The sequence below is a fragment of the Dermacentor silvarum genome, chromosome 1, assembly GCF_013339745.2.
Source record: "Dermacentor silvarum isolate Dsil-2018 chromosome 1, BIME_Dsil_1.4, whole genome shotgun sequence".
Taxonomy (NCBI): Eukaryota; Metazoa; Arthropoda; class Arachnida; order Ixodida; family Ixodidae; genus Dermacentor; species Dermacentor silvarum.
This window is the reverse complement of record NC_051154.1, coordinates 45,558,026-45,582,545: the sequence shown is the minus strand read 5'-3', so window position 1 is coordinate 45,582,545 and position 24,520 is coordinate 45,558,026. Positions and strand designations below refer to the sequence as shown.

General features: G+C 48.3%; 1 protein-coding gene across 3 annotated transcripts in view; it reads left to right on the top strand.

Moving 5' to 3' along the window:
- The window catches only part of LOC119461990 (knirps-related protein), a 114,368-nt gene that overhangs the window by 49,324 nt on the left and 40,524 nt on the right, over nt 1-24,520 (top strand). Inside the window, exon 1 of one of the 3 annotated variants that reach the window (XM_049667422.1) lies at nt 14,814-15,390. The exons of 1 other annotated variant lie outside the window; for it this stretch is intronic. In XM_049667422.1, coding sequence (XP_049523379.1) covers nt 15,376-15,390 — 15 coding nt within the window. In that variant the 5' untranslated portion in view covers nt 14,814-15,375. Of the gene's footprint in view, nt 1-14,813; nt 15,391-24,520 lie in introns of those variants that run through there. One more of the 3 variants, XM_037723358.2, reaches the window with a different exon arrangement.

Genomic DNA, 24,520 nt, shown 5'->3' with positions numbered 1-24,520 from the left:
TCAATAATTCGTAATGTGAAGCGGCATCAGATTTTATTATTATTATTATTATTATTATTATTATTATTATTATTATTATTATTATTATTATTATTATTATTATTATTATTATTATTATTATTATTATTATTATTATTATTACTCCAACGCGTACTTCTGAAACAAGCGTCATTTTTTAGGTTCACTAGCTACAAAGACGACTTCATAGATGAGTGAGAAATAGCAACTGGAGCTTATAAGAATAATTTTGTTTTATTGATAAGTATAGTGATAGTAAATCCGCCAATAGTGGCAGGCAATAATGTAATGTAGACTCTACGCATACACCACGGACCAAGGAAAAGACGTGAAAGCCTATCAAGTCACTTATCGTGAAACCGCGAATCGAGAAAGCCTTCAGTGACCTCAGAACAGCCACTTGGACGTCAATAGTATCACCATGATCAGTCTTTCCGGGACTTTCGCGTCTCGTAAACCAAGCCGAATAGAGTCAGCTAGTCTCCGAGATTGGGCGGCGTGTGCTTCCCGACCTCGGAGGGTGCTCCTCTCCCAGATGTTCATCATAGTCTATAGCATGGTTTGCGGATTGTTTGGGGCATATAATTAATCGTTTGTGGAGCGCACTTGGGCTCGCTTTGTTATCTTGGCTACACCGGGTCTCTTGCGCGTTACATTGTTTTCTGACCACCTGGTGTCCCAAATCAGCGAAATTTGCCATTGCGTTTCTGAACGAGGACATGATATGATCTTTCAGTGGCTGCCAGAACGTTGTGGCATTGTTGGTAATCGCCTCGCCGACGACGCTGCCCCACGTGCTCAGGCTGGAGCATCGACAGTCCTTATACCTTTATCGATAGTAGACGCGGCAAGAGAGCTTCGCAATCACGCGCGTACCATCACGTTCAGTTACTGGCATACTCCGCAGAACTCTAACCGTCGATTATACAGCCTCGACACATCACGGAAACTGAAATTACCGGCAAACCTTTCCCGGCGTGACGCAACACTGCTGTGTCGGCTGTGGGTAGGAGTAGCATTCACTAACTCCTACAACTATCAAGTTGGAAGTGCGGAATCACCCATGTGCGCTAAGTGCAAGTGTGAAGAGACCATCGATCATCTTCTGTGTCACTGTTCTCGCCTCGTTAATCAACGCCAGACTCTCCAGTGTGCCTTGAATAGACGGACGATAGGCCATTTACAGAAGCAAAGGTCTTGGGATCCTGGCCTGACAGCTTATCCGCCCAGAAAGCCATTCGAGCTCTTCTTCAGTACCTGAAGGCGACAGACTTGAGTGCCCGACAAAAGACATGCTGCACCTAGCTTAGTGCATGTGAAAGTGCGATAAAAACTCGTTCTTCACTCTTTCTTTCACTCCCCCCTCCCCACGTGTAGGGCAGCAAATGGACAAAGTCTGCTTAACCTCCCTGCCTTTCCTTCCTTCCTCCCTTCTCTCTCTCTCTCTGCTTTGTTTTTCAGAACTTTTTTTTAATCCCCTTATACTTTTTGTTCTGCTTCATTCACGAAATAAGGGTCGACAGAGGATTTTTGAGTGCAACAGACAGACAGACCATTTGCAAAAATCTCAATCTGCTGCGCGGCAAGGCAGTTTTCCCGTCGAAACCTCTCAGCCACAGACTACATTTCTCCCTCTAGAGCTACATTTGCATGAACCGGACAAAGTCGGATAGAGTCGGCATGGCGGGCTGAGAACCGGTCGCCGGGATCACATAAATGCTAGCAGGTCGGACTGAGCGTTGTGGTGATTTCGGTCAACTCACCCTCAAAGGGTGGGCTCACTGTCCCAACCCTCTCGGCAATCGGCAAGATGCACGCAAACGCGATCGGGTCGGGCTGGGGTCAGCTCGACTTGGGAAACGAACCTTAAAAGTGAATAGACACAAAATTACTGCCGCGCTCTTTTTGCGTTGCGATCGCCTTCGAACGTTGAAAAGCTTCGAACGACGGGATAATAGACGAGAGGAAGGCAAGGAGGACCAAAGGCGCTGCGCTTTCTAACAGAAGCGACAGCAGAGATCCAAGTTTATTATCCCGTGTAAAATGCGGAGAAGCGCAGAGTGAAAAATTAATTCGGCAAGACGCAGTCATTGTGCGGCTTGCTAACGCAAGCCACACAATGACCGTGTGCGTCAGCGGTGTGTGACCACTGCCTCTGATTTTCGTTAGGTGAAAAGAGGATACAGTTGATTTGCGCAACCATGGAATTCTGGCACGGCACTTAGTTACGGGGTCGACAGCTATCTGATAAAGCAAGAAACGATCTTTAGCACAAATGTTCTCCGAGAATTCCTCCGAAAAATGTAAAAATCCCTACACTCCACACTTATAGCAAACCAAAAAGTATGTATTAATGCCAGCGTTTACTGCTGCCGACCCCTATCAGAGTAGTTTAGATGGACAGTGCTAAATGCGAAGTTGTTGAATGCGAGCTATACTTTGTTCTACTATAGTGCGTGGTCGAGAGTGTTTCGGCTGGGAAATACCTCTCTTGCGCACGCGCATACTTTTGCAAATGGTCCAAACGTGGCAGTGACCCAAAAGCAAGTATCACCCTCCACCCCACACCCTCTTCCGGCCTATCTTTCGAACACTTCCTAACTACAGATTCGCGTAAAGCTGAGTTAGATATCTGATCCGCGAGAGAGAGAGAGAGAGAGAGAGAGAGAGAGCAATAACATTTATTAGTACCAAAGGAACTAAAGCGAGGTCGGCCAAACGACGAGCACGCAAATACATGGACACGCTAGAGAAGCGAGCTGAATCTGGCTGACATGGACGAATGCGTGCGACTGTGGCGACGATGCGCGGACAGTTCAGTCACGCTTCCGCTTCCGTCGTTGCCCTCGCCATCGTTCCTGGCAGCGTGAGGCGGCCTTCGTGGTCAGGCGTATAGAAATGCTAAAAGGTGCCAGGCCGATCTACAGAACTTCGGTTACCATACATATTAGTATGTCTCAAGTGAGGTTAAATTATTGGTTGAAGTAGGCCACGCTTTTTCCGAGCTCTCTATACGTTGCCTCCCGAGTCCAAGGCAAATGCCGCAAGAGCTATACGGGGTGATGCCAGCTGCTCGGGCGCCGTTATATATCATCATGGCGAAATTAATCCCTATCAAGGTATCAGTGTCCCAAGTGAAGACATCGTCGGCGACTGAGCTTGCCGCTGTTCTAGGCGCAATAAATTACGTCAGACAGGCAGTGCCGAGAAAATGGGCCGTCTTTAGCGGGACTAAGCTAGCCATTCAGAGTCTGCTGTCAAGCCAGTGTCACCGAACTTGTGACACTTGGTGTCCGAGACCCGGGAGGCTCATCATTCCACTCGATAAGGAGCACAGGATCGTTCGTTTTTCAGTGGTTGTAAAGCAGGCAGAGGATTTCTCCGTCAACAGCGACGAACACCCCCTCCCCGAGATTGATGCACGAAAGTTACATGATCACTTCCAAAACGTCACGTCACTGCCCCGTGAATAAAAGTGCCTCCGCAAATTTCTCGAACATCAATCTATCCATAATGGCCCGGGGGCTGCTTGAGCTCCTTGAAGTAGGCTCTCTCGTGTGCTCGTTCTATTAATCTGCACTAGCCGGTGCGCACTCATAATGCTCCTGCATGGAAAGCGAAATGCTCCTGTCGCCCTAATGGTCGCTAATGTAAATATTGTAAATGTTGAAAATAGTTTATTTTTGCTCTTTCTATCTCCTCGCTTTATAATTTATCCTACTCTGTTCCCTTTTCATTGCACCCGTCTTTGCTGGCCCGTGTTCACGTGTCAGCCACAGTCAGGGGTCAACCACCCTTAAGTGTTAGGCTACACGCCCACGTCAGCTCTGGACAAAAACATTCTGACAACCAAACCACTATACAAGTGCGCGCCTGTCAGATGGGTCTCGCCAGGTATGCCGCATGACTGCCAGACGGCAGCGTACGCACTACATAGGTGGGTGAAGGTGAGGGCAAGTTGTGTGCCCACTTCAAGAATACCACCACACTAGCTTATGAACAAAAATGGAACGCGCCCTGGAAATTTCTGGATTTTAATTTACTCACAATTGCTCAGGGCCACAATGACTTATGCTGCCCTCTAGCTGGCATGAACTCGTGATATCCGTCCTGTATAGCCCAATAGTCGCTGCTGTAAATACTGTAAATAGTCCCCCTTCTCTTTTCCCGGCTCTGTGGTTTTCCCTACCATTTCTTCCTTTTTGTTGCAGCCCCCATGCTAGCCCTTGATTCGGTGTTAGCCGTCACCAGTGCGGTCGGAATTCTCCTGTTCCATTATTTCTTCCAACAATCACATACAGGGTGTTTCAGATAACTTGTGCCAATCCCTGTTGTTCACTGTCCTCTTGAGCAACCCAAAGTATTTTTACTGTGAGCTCAAGTAACGAATTACCAATAATTAATTAATCATTTTGAAAATATTGCATTAAACACAACGTCTTCAACGTCTTGGACGCAGTGCCATTAGTGCTCTCAAACATGCTACCAAGTAACGATTGGTGCTGCATGCAGACCGAAGGCATGAACATGTCTTATGCAATGTTGATGCATCGAATACAATCGTTTAGGTTTCCACTTTTGTCGAGCTATCTTGTCTGTTAAGTCATGGAGCAATGAAGGAAATGGAGCCATGGGATGTGCAATAGATAACTAATTGTAATTCTTGAAGCTCTGTCAGCGTTTTTGCTACAGCCTGAATGGCGATGCATCGGATACGACGCTTATCATTTTTGCTTGCGGTCTAATCATGACTTTGCTCTGCGTGTAGCATCGAACATTCAATCGTAGCAAGTTTCAGGGCATCAATGTCATGGCGCGCAAAGCTACCAGCAGCTATGATCCCGAAAAAAGATATTGCGGGACATTTGTCAATAGGCTCTACAACTTCGTCATTGATGAACCTACGTTTAAAAAAAAGTACTTTAAAAGTTGGTTAAATAATTATTGATAATTAATTACATATGCTCATAGTAAAAATGCATTGAGGTGTTCAAGAGAATAATGAATAGGGGCCGTATAACGTAAAATCATTTCATTCCGGCTGTATTCTGATCTCCTGACGTCAAATTTTCGTAGCCGCCGACGCAATCATCGGGCGGTGACTCGCAGCGTTGTTTGACCAGCCCAATCAAACTCTCTCCTTGCTTATGGAGGTCACTTTCGTTTGCTTGGAAAGCAAATAGCATTGTCTACCATGGCAGGCTTTTCTTATCTAATTGACTGACAAGAGGAGAGCAGTACCGGTGTCTGCGATTAGTCCGCTTCCCTTTGCTTAGCTTGCGGTGGCCGGTCGAAAATCGTGGCGACCGTGCAACAGAAGGTTGCAAACACAGCTAAAACGGAGGCTCAGCGAAGAGGAGTTGGCGGAGCGATATCGTGCCGAAGAGGCTCGACAGCGTTATGCTGCCGCCTAACAAATTTTATTATACGTTGAGGAGGAGGAGGAGAGAAAGAGAAGGCAGGGATGTTAACCAGAAATGCGTCTGGTTGGCTACCCTACTCTGGGGGACGGGAAAGAGGGAACAGAAAGATGAGATAGAGAGAGGAGGGGGGGGGGAGGAGGAAGGACACGGTGAGCTCGCGCACGCACGCGGAGGGCCTGATCAATTCAAAGGCGTTCACATAGGCCAGTCGTCCTCAAGTAAGACAACAGTGCCTTCACAGCTTTGTGGGCTGACTAGCGATGGGGACGGTCTTCAAGGAGCACCTGCACGGACAACGGTCGATCGTCAAGTCGTCGCAATGCGTTCGATAAAGTTTGTCTTTCCGACTGAAATCGATCGCAGTGACACAATAAATGTTCTATGTTCTCTTCGCTGCCGCAGACGTCGCACGTGGCACTTTCGGTCATTCCAATCAAAGCACAGTACGCCTTCGTGAAAGCCACTCCCAACCACAGCCGGTATAGAAGCGATGCCTCACGTCGGTGAATCCCGGGTGGAGGTTGGAGGGAAGGGTTCAGTTCGTGTAGCCTCGTGCGCCTTATATTTGGGCTGTTCCACTCTGTTAAAGAGAGCTTACGTGCCAGGTGACGAAGCTGCCTTCCAGCGTCTGTCCTGGAAAGAGGAATGGGAACGATGTGTTGTTCTTGATGTGACTCTCGGGCAGCTTTGTCAGCGAGATCGTTTCCACTGATCCCGCAGTGGCCAGGTAGCCATTGGAAAATAATTTCGTGGCCTTTCTGTTTGACGTCGTGGTGAAGTTTGACAATTTCATACGTTAGTTGTTCGTGAGCTCCACGTCGGAGAACATTATACGTTGAGAAATCTATTGTCCCCGGCAGCTCCGAGCAGCCAGTGCCAGAGCAATCGGTGGGCAGCCATCTTTTATTCCTTTCGGAACGCGGTATGAAAAAAAAAATGCAGCGTTGTTCGGCATAGTAATTCCTATTTAGTGCGTCATTTTGACGTGGTCAGTTTTGGCGGTTATGGGACGTCGCGTGACAGATAGGCCAAGTGGACGCAGCCCGAAAAATTGTGACTAATAGCGTACGGCTCATGGCGAACAATGCGTACAATTGTAAAGAATTATTTTCTTTTGTTCAGCCTAATCATCCGTAATCAACGTGTGCACCTGCATATCAGATGAGGACTTTTCGCGGTTTTCGTTACGTCGCGTGACAGACAGGCGAAGTGGGGGTGGCCCGACAAATGTTTGGCCAATCGTGGAGGGCTGGCTGATTGCAGAAATGGAGCAGAAAGCGATTGTAATGGCTTTGCCTTACAGCGCCCAGTGCTACCGTTCCGTAGGGTGCCTCCATAGCAGCGCCGCCGTTCAGGGTGGTGACAGCCTTTGAGCAGCCCCGCGCCGACGTGTACCACAATGGAGACCGAGATACTGCTCGTCGTGTCTCTTTGTCCCACTGGGTTGAGGATGAAACATTAAAATCCTGGCAAATAGCATGGGATATCATGAATCCATGACGAGGATTAAAAAAAAAAAAAAGTCCATGCACCATGCCAAACGAATATAAGCGAAAAGTACGCTGCGCGTATGAATAGCGGAGACGCGCTTAGAAGCAAGTGTTGTTTCTACTATTTTTATTATTCCTCCTACCCTCCACCCTTCCTATTCCACAAAATAGGTCTTCGAGCAATTCTTCAATAAATACATTGTTATCATCATCATCATTATTCCAAACGCAAGCTAAGCTTTTGTTATGAGTTGTTATCACTGAAAAAAAAAATCTACACAAAGTGCAAGCTGCAATTAGAATCACAGAATGTCGCACATTGTACAAATGTGCCACAGCGGCACCAGTTTGTGTTAACCGCCGCCACATAAGTCATGCAGTAGGTCTGGGAGCGATAAAGGTAATAATATGGAGGCAAATGTACGAATGCGGGATGAATTACCTGCGTTGTGACAAATTGCGTCAGTTGCCCCAGGCCAATGTCGGGTCTTCATGGAACCGTCGCGCGACAAGAACTAGGTTTGTAAGAGAGACAAATCCTACGAATACAGCACATCCCTTCGATAACGGGCTGACGAAATTATAATTCTGTAGGGCAAGTTAGGAAGCCACAAAATATCAGTAGTTTACTACAACACTTGACGCGTAAAGGAACTAAAGGGTGTATTGGTTTGATAATTTTGAAGGATTAAAATGTATTTGATGTGCACGTGTCTCTCCGCGCTAACAGCATCGCTGAAACTTGAATTTGATTCCAAAATGTCAGCTTTGCTGTACGTACACTGTTTCATTGAATTTTAGTCCGTGAGTGTAAACGAGCTTTTAAAAAAAATATATACAGAACGCGCTGCACTCACACTGTACACACACGAGGCCATCGTAGGCTGCCACTTTTCCCGTTTAATCTTCACCGTTCATAGAAGCCTTCTTTTTCGATCTCTCGGAAATTAAAACAATTGCCAGCCATTTCTCAATTATTCACAACCTGGAGGTCACGTCTTTAGGTGGATTAGGAGCTAATCACGGAAATCTGTGTTTGTCCTTACAGAAGATGGTCCGACACATAGATATATATCCAGTCATGGTGTCCCACAAGGCGGAGTGTTGAGCCCGACACTTTTCAATCTCGTTCTAGTGAGGCTCGCCGAAACGCACCACAGGCGGCTAATGTTTCGCTCTACGCTGACGATATTTGCATCTGGGCGTCCGGCGTGACAAGGCCACAAGTGCGCGCCAGAGTACAGAAAGCGGCAGCCCTGACAGCGGCATACCTTCGCCGACATGGTCTGATGATATCTACAGAAAAATGTGCACTAGGGGCATTTACACGAAGACCGATATATTTCTACCCGGTGTGCATCGAGGGCCGGCGTATAAGAACACTCAAAGGTTCTTGGGCTTTATTGTGGATCGTGACCTCACCTAGAGTCCCCATGTCTCCCACATGAAGAAAAAAACTAATTTGTATTGATAATATATCTAAGTTCATAGCTGGCGAATCATGGGGACCATCGGTGCGCTCCATGTTACAGCACGGCACTTTTTCCCAGTCCAGTCCTTTTTCTTGGATTTTTGCGATAGTCTTTTTGTCTTGTCCGACATATGCAAGGCTAATCTCCTTGCACTACAGAGCGTACATAGCACTTCGTACATGTCTTGGCCTCCCGAGATGTTCTTCGACAGCTCCAACGATTTTCATCGCACGGGAGCACCCAAGCACCACTCATGTAGTCGGTGAGACGCTAAGAGACACCTTTCACGGCTACTATCCCACCATTTCGCCGATTTGCCAGTGCGAAGACCATAGGCTACATTCTGCAGTATTGTGACGAGACACCATGACTCAGCACCATCTGGCTTGAAGCCTGCGAAGCGCCCAACATTGACATTGTGGTGTATCCAGCAAATTCACGTGTGCCTTTCAGTTCCTGAGATTGCTAAGGCAAGTTTGTCACTGCTAGCCCTGAAGAAGTTGTCTCAGCTGCTTCTCAAGGAATCTTATTTTGACCGCATACACATTTACACGGACGGTTCTACCAATTCCAACAGCTCTACCGGAGCAGTAGTTGTTCCATCGTTGCACTCTCTTTGAAAGTTACATATTTTATCATGATACCACGTCTACAGCAGCAGAACAGCAGCAGTTTGCCCTACGTCATGGGTTACGCGAGCGAAATTAGTGTACGAAATAAGGCACGCTCATCATCACGCGCTCGAGAAAGGACACGACATGGTGGCTGAGCCAATGCGACAATGACAGCGCAGATGAAGCTGCGCGCTCGGCTCAACAAAGACATCAACTCACGCTTTCACTCCCTCGACCATAACTTGCGACTTCGCCTATACCACCTGGGCCGGTATTTTGTAGCGATGCCTTTAATGTAATAATGCCTTTTCGCGCTTATCGTGCTTTGTCAGTGGTCGGAGCGACGGTCCGCTCGAATTATAAACGGGATCAGCCGGCCGTGAGCGGTGGATGATAAGACTAGAGTACTGGACTGGGAAAACTTTATTTAGGTCCTGCAGGACGCGCTTAGGGCGTAGCGGGCGTCTCCCACGTAGGGACCGACAGGGAATACCTGCCGGCCGCTTCGTGGGCCTGCTGGACGGCCCATTGCTGGTCGGCGAGAAGCGAGCTCCTGAGGGACTTCTCCCACTTGTCCGAGGTGGTAAGACTGACTGGTAGAATAAGTCATAATGCCTTGCTACAAAATCGCGGCCCTGGACTCTCCCGTCGCGAAACAACTTTACTGCGTCGCATTTACCAATGCCTATTCATTCCTAATAGGGGTGGCCAACAATCCATCGTGCAATTTGTGCGGATGCGATTAGACTCTGAGCACCTTCTGTGTCACTGCCCATCATTTGACACTCAACGACGTACTCTACAAGCTGAACTGAACCTGTTAGATAATAAAGCGATCCCGGAAGAAAAGGTCCTTGGACCACGGCCTATGCATTCTTGCATGCAAAAGGCCACAAAAGCCCTTCTGCACTTGGTAAAGGATAGTAGTAGTAGTAGTAGTAGTAGTAGTAGTAGTAGTAGTAGTAGTAGTAGTAGTAGTAGTAGTAGTAGTAGTAGTAGTAGCATGTGATTTTTGGGGGGAAGATGAAGAAATAAGTGCAATGCCGTAACTGCCTCTCTCTAGGAGGATTGCGGCCGGCAGCAGGAGAAAAAAAAAAAAAAGACAAGTAATGAAGAAGCGGATGCGGGGCTTAGAGCCGCGCTCAGGATAGTGGATTGTACGAACTCCTGTGACAGCCAAGATTCCTCTGAGTCTGACCTTGAGAATGACCCTGCGAATGACTGACGCTATTATTTTTCTTTTCTACTACTAAGTGGTTCGTATGGGAAAGGAAGCATTGACGCTTTCTTCTGCAGCCCTTCAGGGAGCACGGCTCAGCGCCTAATCTCTTTTTCCGCTTTCTCCCTCCCCAAGTCTAAGGTAGTCAACCGGTCCTTGGTTAAGTTCTCTACGTTTCCCTCTTGCTTTCTCTCTGACAAATTGGCTGTCAAGCGTGCGACGCGTGCCTAGAAAACTGATTTCACGGTGGTCTTGTTGCCATCGACCCCTGCAAAAAAAAAAAAGGGGGGGGGGGGGGGGGGCATTGAGGCACTCACAGAGCTGTTTGTGGTTTTACGTAGGCGAGAGCACGAAGCTGCCATTTCTTGTCAAATGCGAGGAATTGCATGTCCAAACCACGGCATCCTACGAGGGGGCGTTCCAATGTTCGCTGCTACTTCCGCGCCGCGCACCCCTTGACAACCCCCGTCCCGTGGGACCACAAGGACCGGCCCCAGACCTGCAGCCGCAGATACGCGACATTGCCGCCTGCGTGACAACCTAGACCTTATTAGACTGGATCGGTTGCAGCGACGTGCGTCCCTAGCTCAGGACTTGACCCTTATTCCTGATGTCGGCTAGCACGAGAGATCGTCTGCTCCTTGAGAAGGCTTCGCGTTTTCTGGTGAGTCCGCAATGCACTAGTTTTGATATCATTCGTCCCTAAAATGTGCGATGAAATGCAAGGGTGGGGGTGTTTCGTAAATTTGTTTTGCACTGCTTAAAAATTCGTTAGTTAAAACGAAATGAAACAACACTGCATGTTGCCACGTGTTTAAGAGAAAGTTGGAAATATTAGTGCTCGTTTAAAATCTCGTTCCAAGCCCGAGATACATTGATGTTGTAGTGAACGTATTCCCAGAAATGCCCCTCTAGCAGTTCGAGATGACCTTTGCTTGAGATTTTGCTTAGTCTTAGGAACTCTGCTAAGCAAATATGACTTAACTGCTGATCGGCTTCAATTTTGCAATTACAGCCCGCGCTCTGCTGTAAACAATTGTATTGTACGTTTTTGCCCTCCGTGCAATAATTCGTTCTTGGGATTGGCAGTATGTTTAAATAAATTAAAAAAGCTAATTAAAGAGAAATTTGTTTATCTACCTCAACATTGCGATTTTTCAGGCCGATAATTTCCGCCTCTTCGAGATATCCACCTCGGCAAGGCGGAACAGTGCAATGTGTCACAGGCGATTCTTTTTCACACACACACATATATACGATATATATACCAGGTGTTGTTTTTTTTTTTTAATTCCCTGTGGCATATAGCACAAATATACTCCTGGAGCTGCATTACTCGAAGAGCCACACATTACTTACACTGGAAATGAAAATGCATCATTGAATAATTAACCAAACATTCACTCGGAATAATGCGACGGGAATATTTAAACTAACCTTTCGTGATGCATTCACGTTCTCTTTCTTTCCGACCAACAAGGCAGTAAAGGCACGTATGTGCTTCTTGAGCGCGCCACCGCCATATTTTCCGCGACGGATAGTGTGGTTCTTGAGAGCGTGTTCTCCCCGCTTTTCGTGCACGTGTTCTCAGAGTAGTAAACCGCGTGTTCACTTACTGCACTCCGCTAATGTACATCGAGTGGACGGTAGTGATCGGTCTTGTTTGTGTACCATTTGCTGTTGGAACTAATAGACCATATTCGATTTGAGTTTATATTAGCACAAGATTACGATTCATTTCTATAGGCATCGCCTTTGAAACTTGGCCGCGACAAGTAGTCACCCAGCCTACTTGATCTAATCAGGTTTTTACTAGATCTATTGCCGTCAAACATTTTGCCCATCTCTCCGTGATCTTGTCTCTCAAATAAAACCTCGGTCCCTATATTATACGGTTACCTATGCCTGTAACGACACCGTCTCTATGGATCTGTTCCGTGCTTTCTCACGTGTGAGGTCATGTGTAGGATTCTGCTGCCGCGCCGCACGCTAACTCCATGAAGCTTGTTTCACACAGCCGAACGGGCTGTGTGAAAACCGCGTGAGTAGGCGAATTTTTCGAGCAAGCTTCGGAAACTTGCTGCACATTTTCCCAGTGAACTGGGGTGGCGGTAAAATACATATTTATACACCGCATCATCATGTTCTAACGCTCTATTCTAATGAATTAACACTACGCTCTCAACTTCCTAGTTTATGCTCTTGTTTCGCTGCACAAGTATAGTGAACAGAGTGAAGCTGGGCGCATGCGTGCTACGAATTAATCTGTCAGTACAGCTTCCGTCTCGCTATTACATTTTGTGCAGTTATGTGTTGTACAAGGTAGATATACCTGGTAGCGAAGCTTCCATAGAAGCCCATACGTTCAAAACATGGCGATGTATGGATGGATGAGGCTGAACCCTTTAAACCGGGCGGTGGCATACGCCACCTAGCCATGACTATTAACATATTTTGTACTTTGTGGTGGGTGAAATTTCACCCCTGCCTTGATTTTATCCACCAATCAGATAACCTCCGTTTGGTTATTTCTACCCGCTTAAAGTCTATTTTGCCTTCACTGTCCCTAAACCCCAATGCTTTGAAAAAATCAGCCCCGTTGCTTTGCACTGTAGGGTTAAGCCCTTTACAGAAAAGTATGAGGCGGTTCATGGGGCTTGGCGCCATCTGTGTGAGAAGGGAACACTTCCGGCGGAAAAAAAAATAATGTGACGTCATATCCGTTAAAAACAGAAGTGACGTCATTTTGTTCTCAAAGGCGCGAAATTTGTTTTCGGAGGCCTGCCACTACAGCTGTATACTCAAATGCCCCGCCATACGACTTGACGGGCATTCCGAGCTTTCAGCGCGGAAAGCAATGCAGGAAAAGGTCAGCCATACGGGTGTCGAAACCGCAACCCTGCACAGAACATACTTTCTTTGGAGGCCGACGAACGCTTTGGGCGTAGAATGCTCGTCCTTTCGTCGGACACCAAGCCCATCGGCCAGCGCTGTCGCACAAAAACAACTAAATTAAACAATTATCTGGCGGTCGCAACTTACTGCTTTTGACTACATAGGTTAAGAAACAATGAGACTACCGCGTCACCAAATTCAGACAAACATCGGCAAGCAAAACAACACAACATGTGAGGGGGCGTATTGTAACAGGTTAGCTTTACGAGCGCGCCTTTCTGCACACTTCAAGAGCTGCATTGCATTGCAAGTGATAGCGGCTGCAACGCCCGCCGCTATCGGTGGGCGCTGAAAAAGGTACTGTTGATAATGATCAAGTAGAACAGAATTGTATTTTCTTTTTCTCGCCATCCGTATATAAAATTGATTGGGAACTTTATTTTCGTTGAATGAATCTAACTGTGTCTCTCTTTATTTATAAAACGCTTTTTTTCTTTCCCAATGTTTGTTCCCTCTAAACATAGTCGCGCTTCAATCGCTGCTCCCATAACCACCCTTGCTGATGTCGGTGACAATTCGTTCTGAACCGCTTTTCGCCCGAAGCTTCGCGACCTATGTGGATCGACCTTGTGTTGTATCTCGAAGGAATCAGGTAACCATATAGTACAATCGTTACGTGGGAAATAAAAGTAAACGTGATTGCTTAAACTGCGCCATTAGCTATGAGCGACGTGACACAAAGATGCAGCTCAGTCCCGGTGCGTCAGGCGGATAAGTGTCCGTGTCATAAATGACAAGCTATTAGCCCGGCTGCAAACGCACACTTTATTTATTTGCTATTGCCATGCATAGCAGGCACTATTCAAGCATCACCTTTGTCCACCGACACTCATCGTGTCTTTCCCGTGCATTGGGTGCACGTTAAATAATCCCACGTGGTCAAAATTATTCAAAGATTTGCAAGAAGCCAATAGAATGATAGCTCGGCGCCAAACCGATAGATATGAACTTTAAAAAAAATTTCGCGTCATTTCTCAGTTGATAAAACTGGTACGGAAAAGTTTATGTGGAGCAAAAAAAGCAACAATAAAAGCAGAAAAAAAAAAGCGATATCCACTTTGCTCAGTTATGAAAACCACTTACACAACCACCTAGCGGAACATTTTCCCATGCGACAACTTTACCCTTCTTGTTGATCACCAGCCCAACCACTGTTCAGTTGGACGCGCGAACTTCGGTGGTGATGCATGCGAAAAAGCAGGCAACTCTGAAACGACGCACCCATTCAAGGTATACTCTGTCTCAACTTTCGATCCCGCGAGGTGGTAGTCCGTGCAGAGAAAGCGGCTAACGGCGCCCCGGAAGGCGCTCTCCCGCCAGCTCTGTTTGAGTATCCTAGCACTTTGGCACCGGCTTGCGTACTTTCGTAATCGTATAGTAAAAAAAAAAAAGAAAAAAAAAAAAAGAAAAGCGCTATCGCGAAAGACGATCGTCGGAAGTGGGTAGCAGTGCATGTTCTGGCGAATTTTCCCTTGCGGCCGAAAACGAGCGTTTCTGCCACAGCTTTTGTTTAGCCGACCATTCGTTTCGGCACGAAGCATTTCCTAGCGGCGCGGTTTCCCAACACAGTGGTTCGAGAAACGTTCGTTTCAACCTGCCAGCGAGCTTGCCAGTTCCGTCGGACAGTGTTGGCTCGGCCCGCCGGCAATGCGGAAGCCCCCGCGTTCCGCCGGTCGGGGCTCCGTGGACCGCGGGCGGCAGGTGCTCCGGGCAACGGCCCTTTGGCGGCACCTGGAGTGCCAAACAGCTGGAGCCGACCACGCGTGGTCCACTCAATGGCCACCCCTCGCCCCCTTCATTGAGGCGCGGAGAGGAGGTGACGTCCGCCGCAAGGAGGTTAAGACGCAAGGAGAAAGTGGGAGGGCCTCGTAAGTCAGGTAATCACTGACGTCACGGGACCTTGGAAGCACATGCAGTTTCCCGCCGGCGCGAAGGGGCGAAGACGCTTACCTACAGACGCGTCGCGGCCAACTTGCGGTGCGGACGTGCTCCGAGTGTTGCCGTCCGGCCGATGCGCGCACACCTTGGCCGCTCTTCGCGCTGCTGCTGGATACACTGCTCTCACATGTTGGACTCGCGTGCTGCGCCTTGTGGGCCGCCTGCAAGCAAAGACGCTGGGCGCGCGCTAGACCGGATTAGTCTGTGCGCCGTAGTCGCTCGGACCGGGTCGCCGCTGCTGTACGGATGACTCTGGGAATGGTGAGTGCTGGATTTAGAAGCGTGCTCGTGCGACGCCAAGGGGCTGCTGGTCAGCACGTTCCCTGAGCGTCGCAGGAGCACGCGCCCTTTAGAGCCTTCCAGCGCGCTTTGTGTACCGAACGCTTACGGTCTTCGCGCGCCGCTACCAGTTCTATTTTCGCACGTTTTTCCTTCTTATTCATTCTGTACTTTTTCGCCAATTCGGCAGCCAGCTCTTGATGCACCGTTAATATTATTTCCCCCTTCCGATTTCCACAGAAAGCGGCTTCACATAGTCTGGTTCCCGCTCCTTTAGTGAAAGTGCTTGGCTCGTTTCGACGTAGGTGCTGTTTCTTGTGTCGTTCTCGGCTCTTCAGTGTCGGCCACACGAGCTTTGGTTACGGCATTTCTGTGTATCTCATTGTTCAGTATGTCCATTTACAGAGACGTGTTGTTTTAACGTTAATCATCAGCCTGCACTTTGCTGCAGCGTTATCGGCAAAGGTTCGCCTTCCGCCATAGGGAAGCGTGTACACGTCCATTCACCTGTGAAGACGACGTCCGTCTCGGAATGCAATTCTTGTCTCCAACGTGCTTTTACTTGACCGTTCGTCGCTTAACGATGCCATCAAGATGCGGAGAACGCTCCTGCAACCTGCCCCGCATGATTAAGTTCCGTGTGGAGGGCAGGCGCGGCATGTCTCCGTTGTGTTAATTCTGATGGCGTGTTTCTTTTCTGGTCTTCTTTTTTTTTTTCTCTCTTCTCTTCATTCAACGTTTTCCTTCATTCAAGTTCATGAACCCATAGGTCGGTACTTTCCTTCGTTGTTTACTTGTGCGCATTCTCATATTTCGCCAGCACTTGCCGCACCGCCGTCAAGTGTAGCTGGGTTGAGAGGAAAAGAGCGCCCTTTAAGCCAATTCGCACGGATCTCTGGTGGTTGGCTTAGCTCCTCCGTGACTTGATCGTGTGAGGCGATAGACAACTGCTGACTATTTTTGCGTCAGTTGTGTTTAATGTAACGCCCGTGGTGTCCGGTCTTGTGTCCTTTGTGTCTATTTTATTTTGCGCTGCAATGTCTTCACTGAGTACCAACCAAGTAGTTGAAATTTGAGTACCCCAGCGTCGGACGCCGTATTGCGGTGCTCTGAATTCACTTCGATCAACTCGGTTACGTTCAAATGCACCCACACGAGCGCGTCTTGCATTCCGCTATCGCAGAGCGGCTGCCGTAGCCGGGATTCGAACCCGCGGTCACGCGCTGAGCAACAGCAAAATGCCATAGCGAGTGGACCGCCGCGGTTGTTGTCGATAGTTTCTGTTTAGCCAGAATGCGGGGGTTATGCTGGTCGCACGTTCGATTGCCGACAGTAACTGCGTTCCGATGACAGCAGATTGCTTGAATGGCAATGTTATGTATAGGGAGCTTTCGGTGCAAGTTCAAGCACACCTAAGTAGTCAAAATTAATCTGGAGCTCTGCGCTACGCCGTCTTTCATATCCCAGATGCTCGTTTCACACAACAAACACGTGATTTAATGCTCACGTCGTTTTCAGGTGTAGATTAAAAGTATGGAGGTGGTGTGTTTGGTGCGGGTATATACGTTCGCCCGCGTTCAGAACTCGGTACTAAGCGCATCACTTGATTTTAAAAACAGGGAAAAAATCCGCATTTTACGCATGACTATATTAGGGAGTGCGATACTAGTAGTGAAATACGCTGTAGTCCAAGTCCTGACCTGTACAATCACGCCAACGTAAAACAGGCAGTTGCGGGCGCGCAAATGCGAACGAGTTACATTAAGAAATTGGCAATGCTCATAGTGACGCAGGTCTGCGTTCGCTCCAAGTTCAGGTATAGCTCGTTTCAGATAATCCCTTTCATTACGCCACTGCCCGTCAAAGGTTTCCTGCGAATAAACAGTAAAGGAGCTGGTGGTGTTTCTCTCCGCTATTGCAAGCGACGTTCGCACGAGAACAGCTCATGATGCGCGCCGTGGTTTTTTGCGCTGGACATTCAGGGCCGTTTCGGCTTGGCAGCGCTTTCCCCATGGTGCGTGCAGTGGCTGTGCCGTGAACGGCGAAGCCAACTGCGTCGCTCGCCGTCCACGCAGCGGAAAGGCGTTGCACTGGGCCGCAGTTGCGCAATCGACGGAGCTTCTGAGGCGCTTGCTGCAGCTGCTCGGTGGAGATAAACTCTTGGCACCAAGAGCGGAATTTTAATGTCGTGACCACGCTCCTCGGGGATTAGGCAACGTGTTTTGTCGCATTTCCAGCGTTATGAAAGTTCAAGTTTGTGGGGGAACGTGACACGGGCCCGTTGCCCCGTAAATTCGAAAATAGATTGCCGACACTCTGCATGCATCTCGCGACGCTGAACGCGGCGCCGCGCGCATGCGCGAACTAAAACGATCTGTCGTCGTTGTGCCAACGGACACTGGTGTGCGTCAGCGCCGAGGTCTTCGCGAAGCTCGCGGCCCAAGGACTGCAATGATGGAGCGTATACGAAACGTTTACGGGTACGCGAAGAAAATGTGCATCGCGTACGTATTTCTCGACGACATGCGAGACCCATAATTCGAGCATATTCGGACCACAGAGAAGCGATCACTGCGCGAATAAATCCCGAGGGCTCTTTCTCTCGTCGCGTACAATATCATGTTTACAGAACGGCGGTCCAGCAAGCCCGGTGAGGGGTCAGGGCTCGTTTGGTTTTATTCGCGAGAGCAGTATACAAGAGCTGCGATTGTTATCATTACAAGTGTCGCAATCCTGATTCATGGGTCGTGCTTTCAGCAGCCAGCCGTACACGCATGCTAATCGGTAACTGGAAACGTAGTCGGAAATTATTTTCGTCTGTGGGACTTGTGGGTCGACCTTCGCTGTCTCGGCGTGGCTGGGAAACAATGGACTTTTAACATTTAGACGGGAGGGGGCACTTCTGAGCCACGGACACCGTACTGACAGCTTGCAGGCGATGTCATCAGCGTCATTGCTGCGTTACGCACAAACCGCCGTTACCTGCACTCTTTTCAGACGGGAGCAGCGGACAATCCCATTGCTCTCAAACCGTACTGTGGTGAGGAGAATTGCAGTGTGCGGTGACGTCATTGCGAGTCGTCTATGGCTGTTTTTACACCGATAGCGGTTGCGGGAAATGCAGTCAACTTGCGTGGCGTCTGTATCATCATCATCATCATGTTTCGTTGTCAAGAAGTTCCCCGAAAAGACGACTCTTTGTCCTAACAAGGATTGAAGTTCCTCTATGTTGTCTTGGCGTCATCGTCTTTGTGCCCATCATCGTGCCGTTCTTGTTAGGTCAGCTACGGCTCATGTTATGGGTCGCTCACAAAGCACACGAATAAGAGAGGAAGGAACGGAGGACATGTCGTCCGCTCAGTTTCCCATTCGTTTTGTGCTCAACCCACAGTATAAATCAGTGCCAACTCGCCCAGCTTTCAGTTCTTTTTTTTTTTTTTTTAGCTACAGCTCATTTAGATGTAAGCACGGCCTCGCGGTCATCTGTTTCGCCCTAATAAGTTATCTGAAATGTAGAAGTGATCTGAATGACATATTTTGCCTTTAAGGTTGAAAGTAACAAACTTCAACCACGGTTGCGAGAATACGTAATCCTCATGTATACGCACATAGAGGCTCAATCAAAAAGTTTACAACTGTCACTCTGCAGCAAAGACATATAACAAATCTTTCAACTGTATTTGATAAAGCGTCTAAAATGGGGACAGATATGTTAAGTTCAGAGCTTGCAGGCCCTTGCGCCACTAAACCTCGCACATCATCAGAGCTTGCATGAAGTTGTTATCTTGTTGAGGGGGCTTTGCGAGAAGCCTATTTGTAAAATATCGGTATACAGCACGACAGGAAGCTGAGCGTATTTGCAAGTATTCACGATTCGGAAGGCTTCATTGATAGTTGGCTCTGTGTCGCCCTTTTGCTTCTTTATGCTTCGGAGTGGTGTGTAATACATACATTTTCGTCCGCTTTACCTACCCAATATATGCGGTTTACGGAAATGTAATTTTTTGTTTGTCTCTAAAATTGGTAACTTTAACTATCAAATGCAACGAAACTACTCGTATTTAGTACAGTTAAAAATTCGTTTTATTGATTTATTCGTTCCGATCTATTTACATAGCTCCCGAGGTCCAGCTTTCGCTTCAATATTTTGTTCTGATAGCCTTTAGCATTTCTGTTTTTTCCCTTGTTTTACCTCAAGCTTACTGTAGAAATCAATAGCAAACATTGGTCTGCATTTTGCTTGTATACACGTGACTTGGGTGTTCGGTAACGATTATCACGACGTCATGTGTAAATGCGTTAGGATTGAATACGACTGTATTATTACACGTTTTGCCCATTTCATTCGCGCGTAAGTAGTGTGAAAATGCCCGCACAATGGCGCAAGGTTACTTTACCTGATGACTTTCTTGTCGCAACGATGGTACGCGGCTATTTTTAGGCGTCCGAACTTTAAAATTCGACATTCATTTTCAAAAGACGCACCACTGCTGCTGTCGCGGTTATTAACTGCGACATTTAGTCTGCGACCAAACACCTTCAGGAAGGGAAGGGAGCCCTAGAAGCGATAATTAATGTGACGTTCTAAAAAAACGACCAAAAATTTCCTTGACCTTAGCATTTTGTTTTCTTTTTTTCATTTCCGCTGCTCTGCGTCTGTGCCAAATATACGCACTGGCTTCATTACAATGCTTTGCGCGCGTCTCCAAACCGGATTAACATAAAACGCTTTGCAACATCGTTATCTGTTCATACTTCCGACGTGAGTTGCAGGACGTTTTGGTACCGTGGCAGTGTCCTGGCTCTGAACTGCGTTCCACTACGGCGCTTAGCATTCTTGCAGGATACAGGCCTTGAATGAGTAACTTTTGTGCCAGTGCATTTCGTGCGCGAGTATGTGTTAACGCGTGTTCTTTTTTTCTCACCCCTGTTATTTCATTCCTCATCATCTCGCATGGAATCGCATGCCAAGCCTAGCGTCTTCAGATACCATTAATTCCCTTACCTATTCAATGAGCCGTGCGCCCGCATTTGTTACAGCGGGTGTGGCTGTGGTTTCACACACCATTATTCTATTCATGTAGCGCACCACGTCACGCGACGCGCTGCCCGGACTATTGATGTGTCACTAATGGACTTTTGTTTGTAAATATACCGCACTGGAATCGAATTGAATATCTGGTGTGCATGCCGTAGTATCCTGGCTACTGATCGCATGTGTGGCAAACAGGAAGATAACTATCACCTTGCTGCCAGGTGGAGAGAGAGAGAGAGAAATAGAAGAGAGGAAAGGCAGGGAGGTTAGCAAGACGCACGTCCGGTTTGCTACCCTGCACTGGGGAAAGGGGGTATAGGGATGAAAAGAGAGAGAATAGGTGAAAGGCTCTAACGTCTTTCGTTTGCCTCGATTGCTGCTTGATCTTCGGTAGGTAACAAGGCGGTTTCGCGAAATGGCGCTTGACAAAGGTACGAAAAATAGTGAATATGAGCAGAACGCAGCGCAGACACGCAACGCCATTGTTCTTTAAACGCTACGTTTTACTTTCGTCCTTCTCATGGTAGACAGGAAGACTTTTGCTTTAACTTAGTGCACAAGTATCATTCTCGCGATATTCGCAGTTCTGTGTGCCGTTTTCGTATCTGCCATCTCCTGTATGCATGTAAAACTTGAAACGGTGTGTTACGTTCGCTCCTCATTGTTCCAACTCCCGTCACCACAGCGCGTGAATGATGGCGACACCGCTGAGTGTAGTGGGGACGCTTGCAGGGGGACAGCGGGTGTGGTGATTTCCAAGCAATCTGTACCCGAAAAGCGTGGACACAGAATCGAGGAAGTGATCAAGAAAGTTGGCAACAAAGTACAGGGCAATTGAAGGTGTAAATAGACAACCAGGAGTCATCAGAAAGTGAGAGAAACCGAGACAGGGCGAATTGGATGCAAAGAATGGAAACAAAAAGACCAAGGTGATTTAGAAGAATGGGAAGAAAGAAATTAGAAGGGAAAATCTGTACGATAGTATCCCGTTACAGCATAGGTAGTGGTACAAGGTAGATAGAGAAGTGTAGAGGAACAAAAAAAAAGAAAAAAAAAAAGATAAAGGAGATGTATACAAACCTGCTAGAATGAAAAACACGTATAGTATAGCTGATTAAATCAAACAGGCTAGGTGAATATTTGTTTCAAAGGGGATGCCATTACGTCATCATCACCACAGTGAGATTGTATGGCCGCGCAGCTCGGTTGAGTTGTGCAGTGCTTTAACGAACTCCACGTTGACAAAATGAATTTGTAGTCTTATCTTACGATGCCAATAGTAGCCCCCGGGGAAAACCCTCGTTGATTAAAACATTCATTGAAAGTTCGGTGTCACGTGACGCACTGCACCCGGAGAAAAAGAGCTGAAAAAAAAAAAAAAACGCTGTCATGCGCGCGTATATAACGGCGCCAGTGCGAGCGCGCACCTGCGCCTCGGTTGCGCGGACTGGCGGCAGGGGTGAGGGGCAGATCTGGGCTGTCCGGGAGAGGAGGGGGCAGCCCCCGGCGGCAGCCTAACGGTTGCGTGATCATCAACGCTCCAGCGCGCTGTCCAGCGGTGCGCGCCCCCCTCTCTTCGGGACGCCATTATGCGGCGACGGCGGCGAAAGTGCATCTCCGAGGAGCGGCGCGCCAGATTGTCCGAGCACGACGGCCGCCGCTTCGAGACCAGGGCGCGGCTCCCAAGGACGCACGCCATCCGTGGCGCGCAGGAAGAAGAGGTGCCCCTTGGAAGGCCGCCGTCGGGTGCCGCGCCGACACGTCTTTCTAATCGCGCTCGGGTTGAGAGCGCGTGCGGCCTCGTCACAAGTGCGCGCACAGTCCGAAGCAGTTGAAAAGTGCATGTATGTCCTTCTCAGACCGCGTGAGTCTTGACACGAGTAGGCTAAAGTGCGTTTACCATAGCTGTGCTGACGTAAGTAGCCACTAACATTCCCCTCAGGAGTTCGTTCAGAACACCTGTCAGCCCAGCGGCACGGTGGCCGAGCTTGCCAGAACTAATAGGAATGAGCGTTTTTGGCTTCACGCTAACGCTTACCTAAATGCCTCCGCGTACTATAAGTCACCTGCAGCTACGCGCGCCCTACCTTAACGCTCGCTGTGCACCCACCTGGCATGAATAAGCGAGCGCTTTCAAGGCAGGACGTTGGTTGGGATGGTAATGCATTTCCAAAGACTATCATAGACGGCGCGCGTACGCCTGTATCCGTATGTATAGGGGCTTTATGTATCCGTTGTCCTGTAGCTCGATTCAGAAAGGCCACGCAAATGCGGGCCAAAGGTTGGTAGACGACAAATCCCCCACTCTGGATCGTCCTTTTATGGTCCCCGCATCCTTCAGCGCACTTGGCTGCTGGAGAGGCCGACGCGCGGCAGACAACTCTTATCAATAGACACAGTGACGATGCACTTTCCAGGTTCGAGCCACGTAAATACGTCTGTCAGTTCCAGTTGTTTGCTAAAGGCTCATTCACACTAGGCCGACACGACACCGATTTTGGTCTGCTGACTGTTGGCGACAGCAGTTTACAAGACGGAAAACGCTGTGGCCAACGGTTTCCGTTTTCCGACCTGTACACTGCTGTCGCGAACAGTGGGCAGGCCAAAATCGGTGTCTTGTCGGCCTATAGTGTGAATGAGCCTTTAGCAGTGATGTCGAAGACCTCTTTATAACCACTGGCAAAGCGTAGGAACAAGGTTTACGAAGTGCGTTTTTACACCTCCTCTTCTTATTTTCTCCTTCATTAGTGTTTTGTAACAATATTTTATTTTCCGTTATGCTTTTGTATCGTCTGTCGCGCCGCTTGGACAATCCCTGCGATAACAACGCCGTACGAGCGAATGAGGAAACTAATGGAAGATGACATGGCTTGTTACAAGGACCCCTGGTTCGGCTGCAAGCCAACGCTGAAACTCGCGTTTCAGGCTCGCGCGAGTGAAGTGCACGATCAGCGCGCGCAATAACGCGGCATATGGGTCAGACTTCAGGATGTTCAGTCGGCTGTAACATAGTGGCAGTCAGCGAAGCAGACTGGTCGCCCTTTGGGCTGACGGGTGGCCTCCTCACAATCGTGTGCTCCCTGTTGCCTCATACGCGTTGCCACCATGCCCGGAAGCTTTGGCAAGCACCGAACCTCGCCCTTTCTTCAGACGACCGATTACGTCTGCGAAAGCTCGCCACTCTTCAGCCACCCGGTGTTTCTAGAAACGAAACATTTCGCCGCAGAAGCGGTAATGACGTAGGGTGGGACGCCGTCGGAGACTTACGAGGCCACCACGATTGCGCACAGCCATTTCGAAAAAACGTCCTGCCTGTTGCGTTGGTACGCGCCGGTGCCAGGAAGAGCCCCTTCACGAGCGTCGAAGCTACCGAGGCAGAAGAAATGCACGCTTGACTGTGACGTAACCGCGCTAGTCCTAAACCAGTCGCCACACGATGGGCGTTCTGCATAACCGTTTCTCTCTCTCTCTGCGAACATTGTAATGCAGGCGAATAATCTCGGAGAACTGTGCACTTGCAGATGACGCACATCTGTTAAAAACACCGAAAATAAATGTTTAGGTAAAACTAGGCCGAAATCCCGTAACGATTTGTCCCACTTTTCCTTCTCGCACACATCATCTGTGGTCCGAGCAGCGCAACGCCTACGTTATCACCATGATCATCTGGTCGTGATGTGCGGTTCATAAAAAGATACACAGGATGTTCTTTCTGTTCTTCTTTCTGGGGTTTTACATGCCAAAACCAGTTCTGATTATGAGGCTCGCGGTAGTGGAGGGCTCCGTATTAATTTTGACCACCTGGGGTTCTTGAACCTGCACTACAACGCAAGCACAAGGGCGTTTTTGCATTTCGCCTCCATCGAAATGCGGCCGCCGGATGCTCAATTGGCAATTCAGACATTTATAGTTGAAGAGGTCAGTCTAAACATGAGCAGCGGAACTATCCATAAGTCAGGAACTATCCATAAACCAAAAGTTGAGTAGCCGACTCGACCAAACATTTATCGGGTTCACGCAAATGTAGCGATTGTTCCAGCAATCTACGTGCCGTCAGATTTTGACGGCACGTTTATA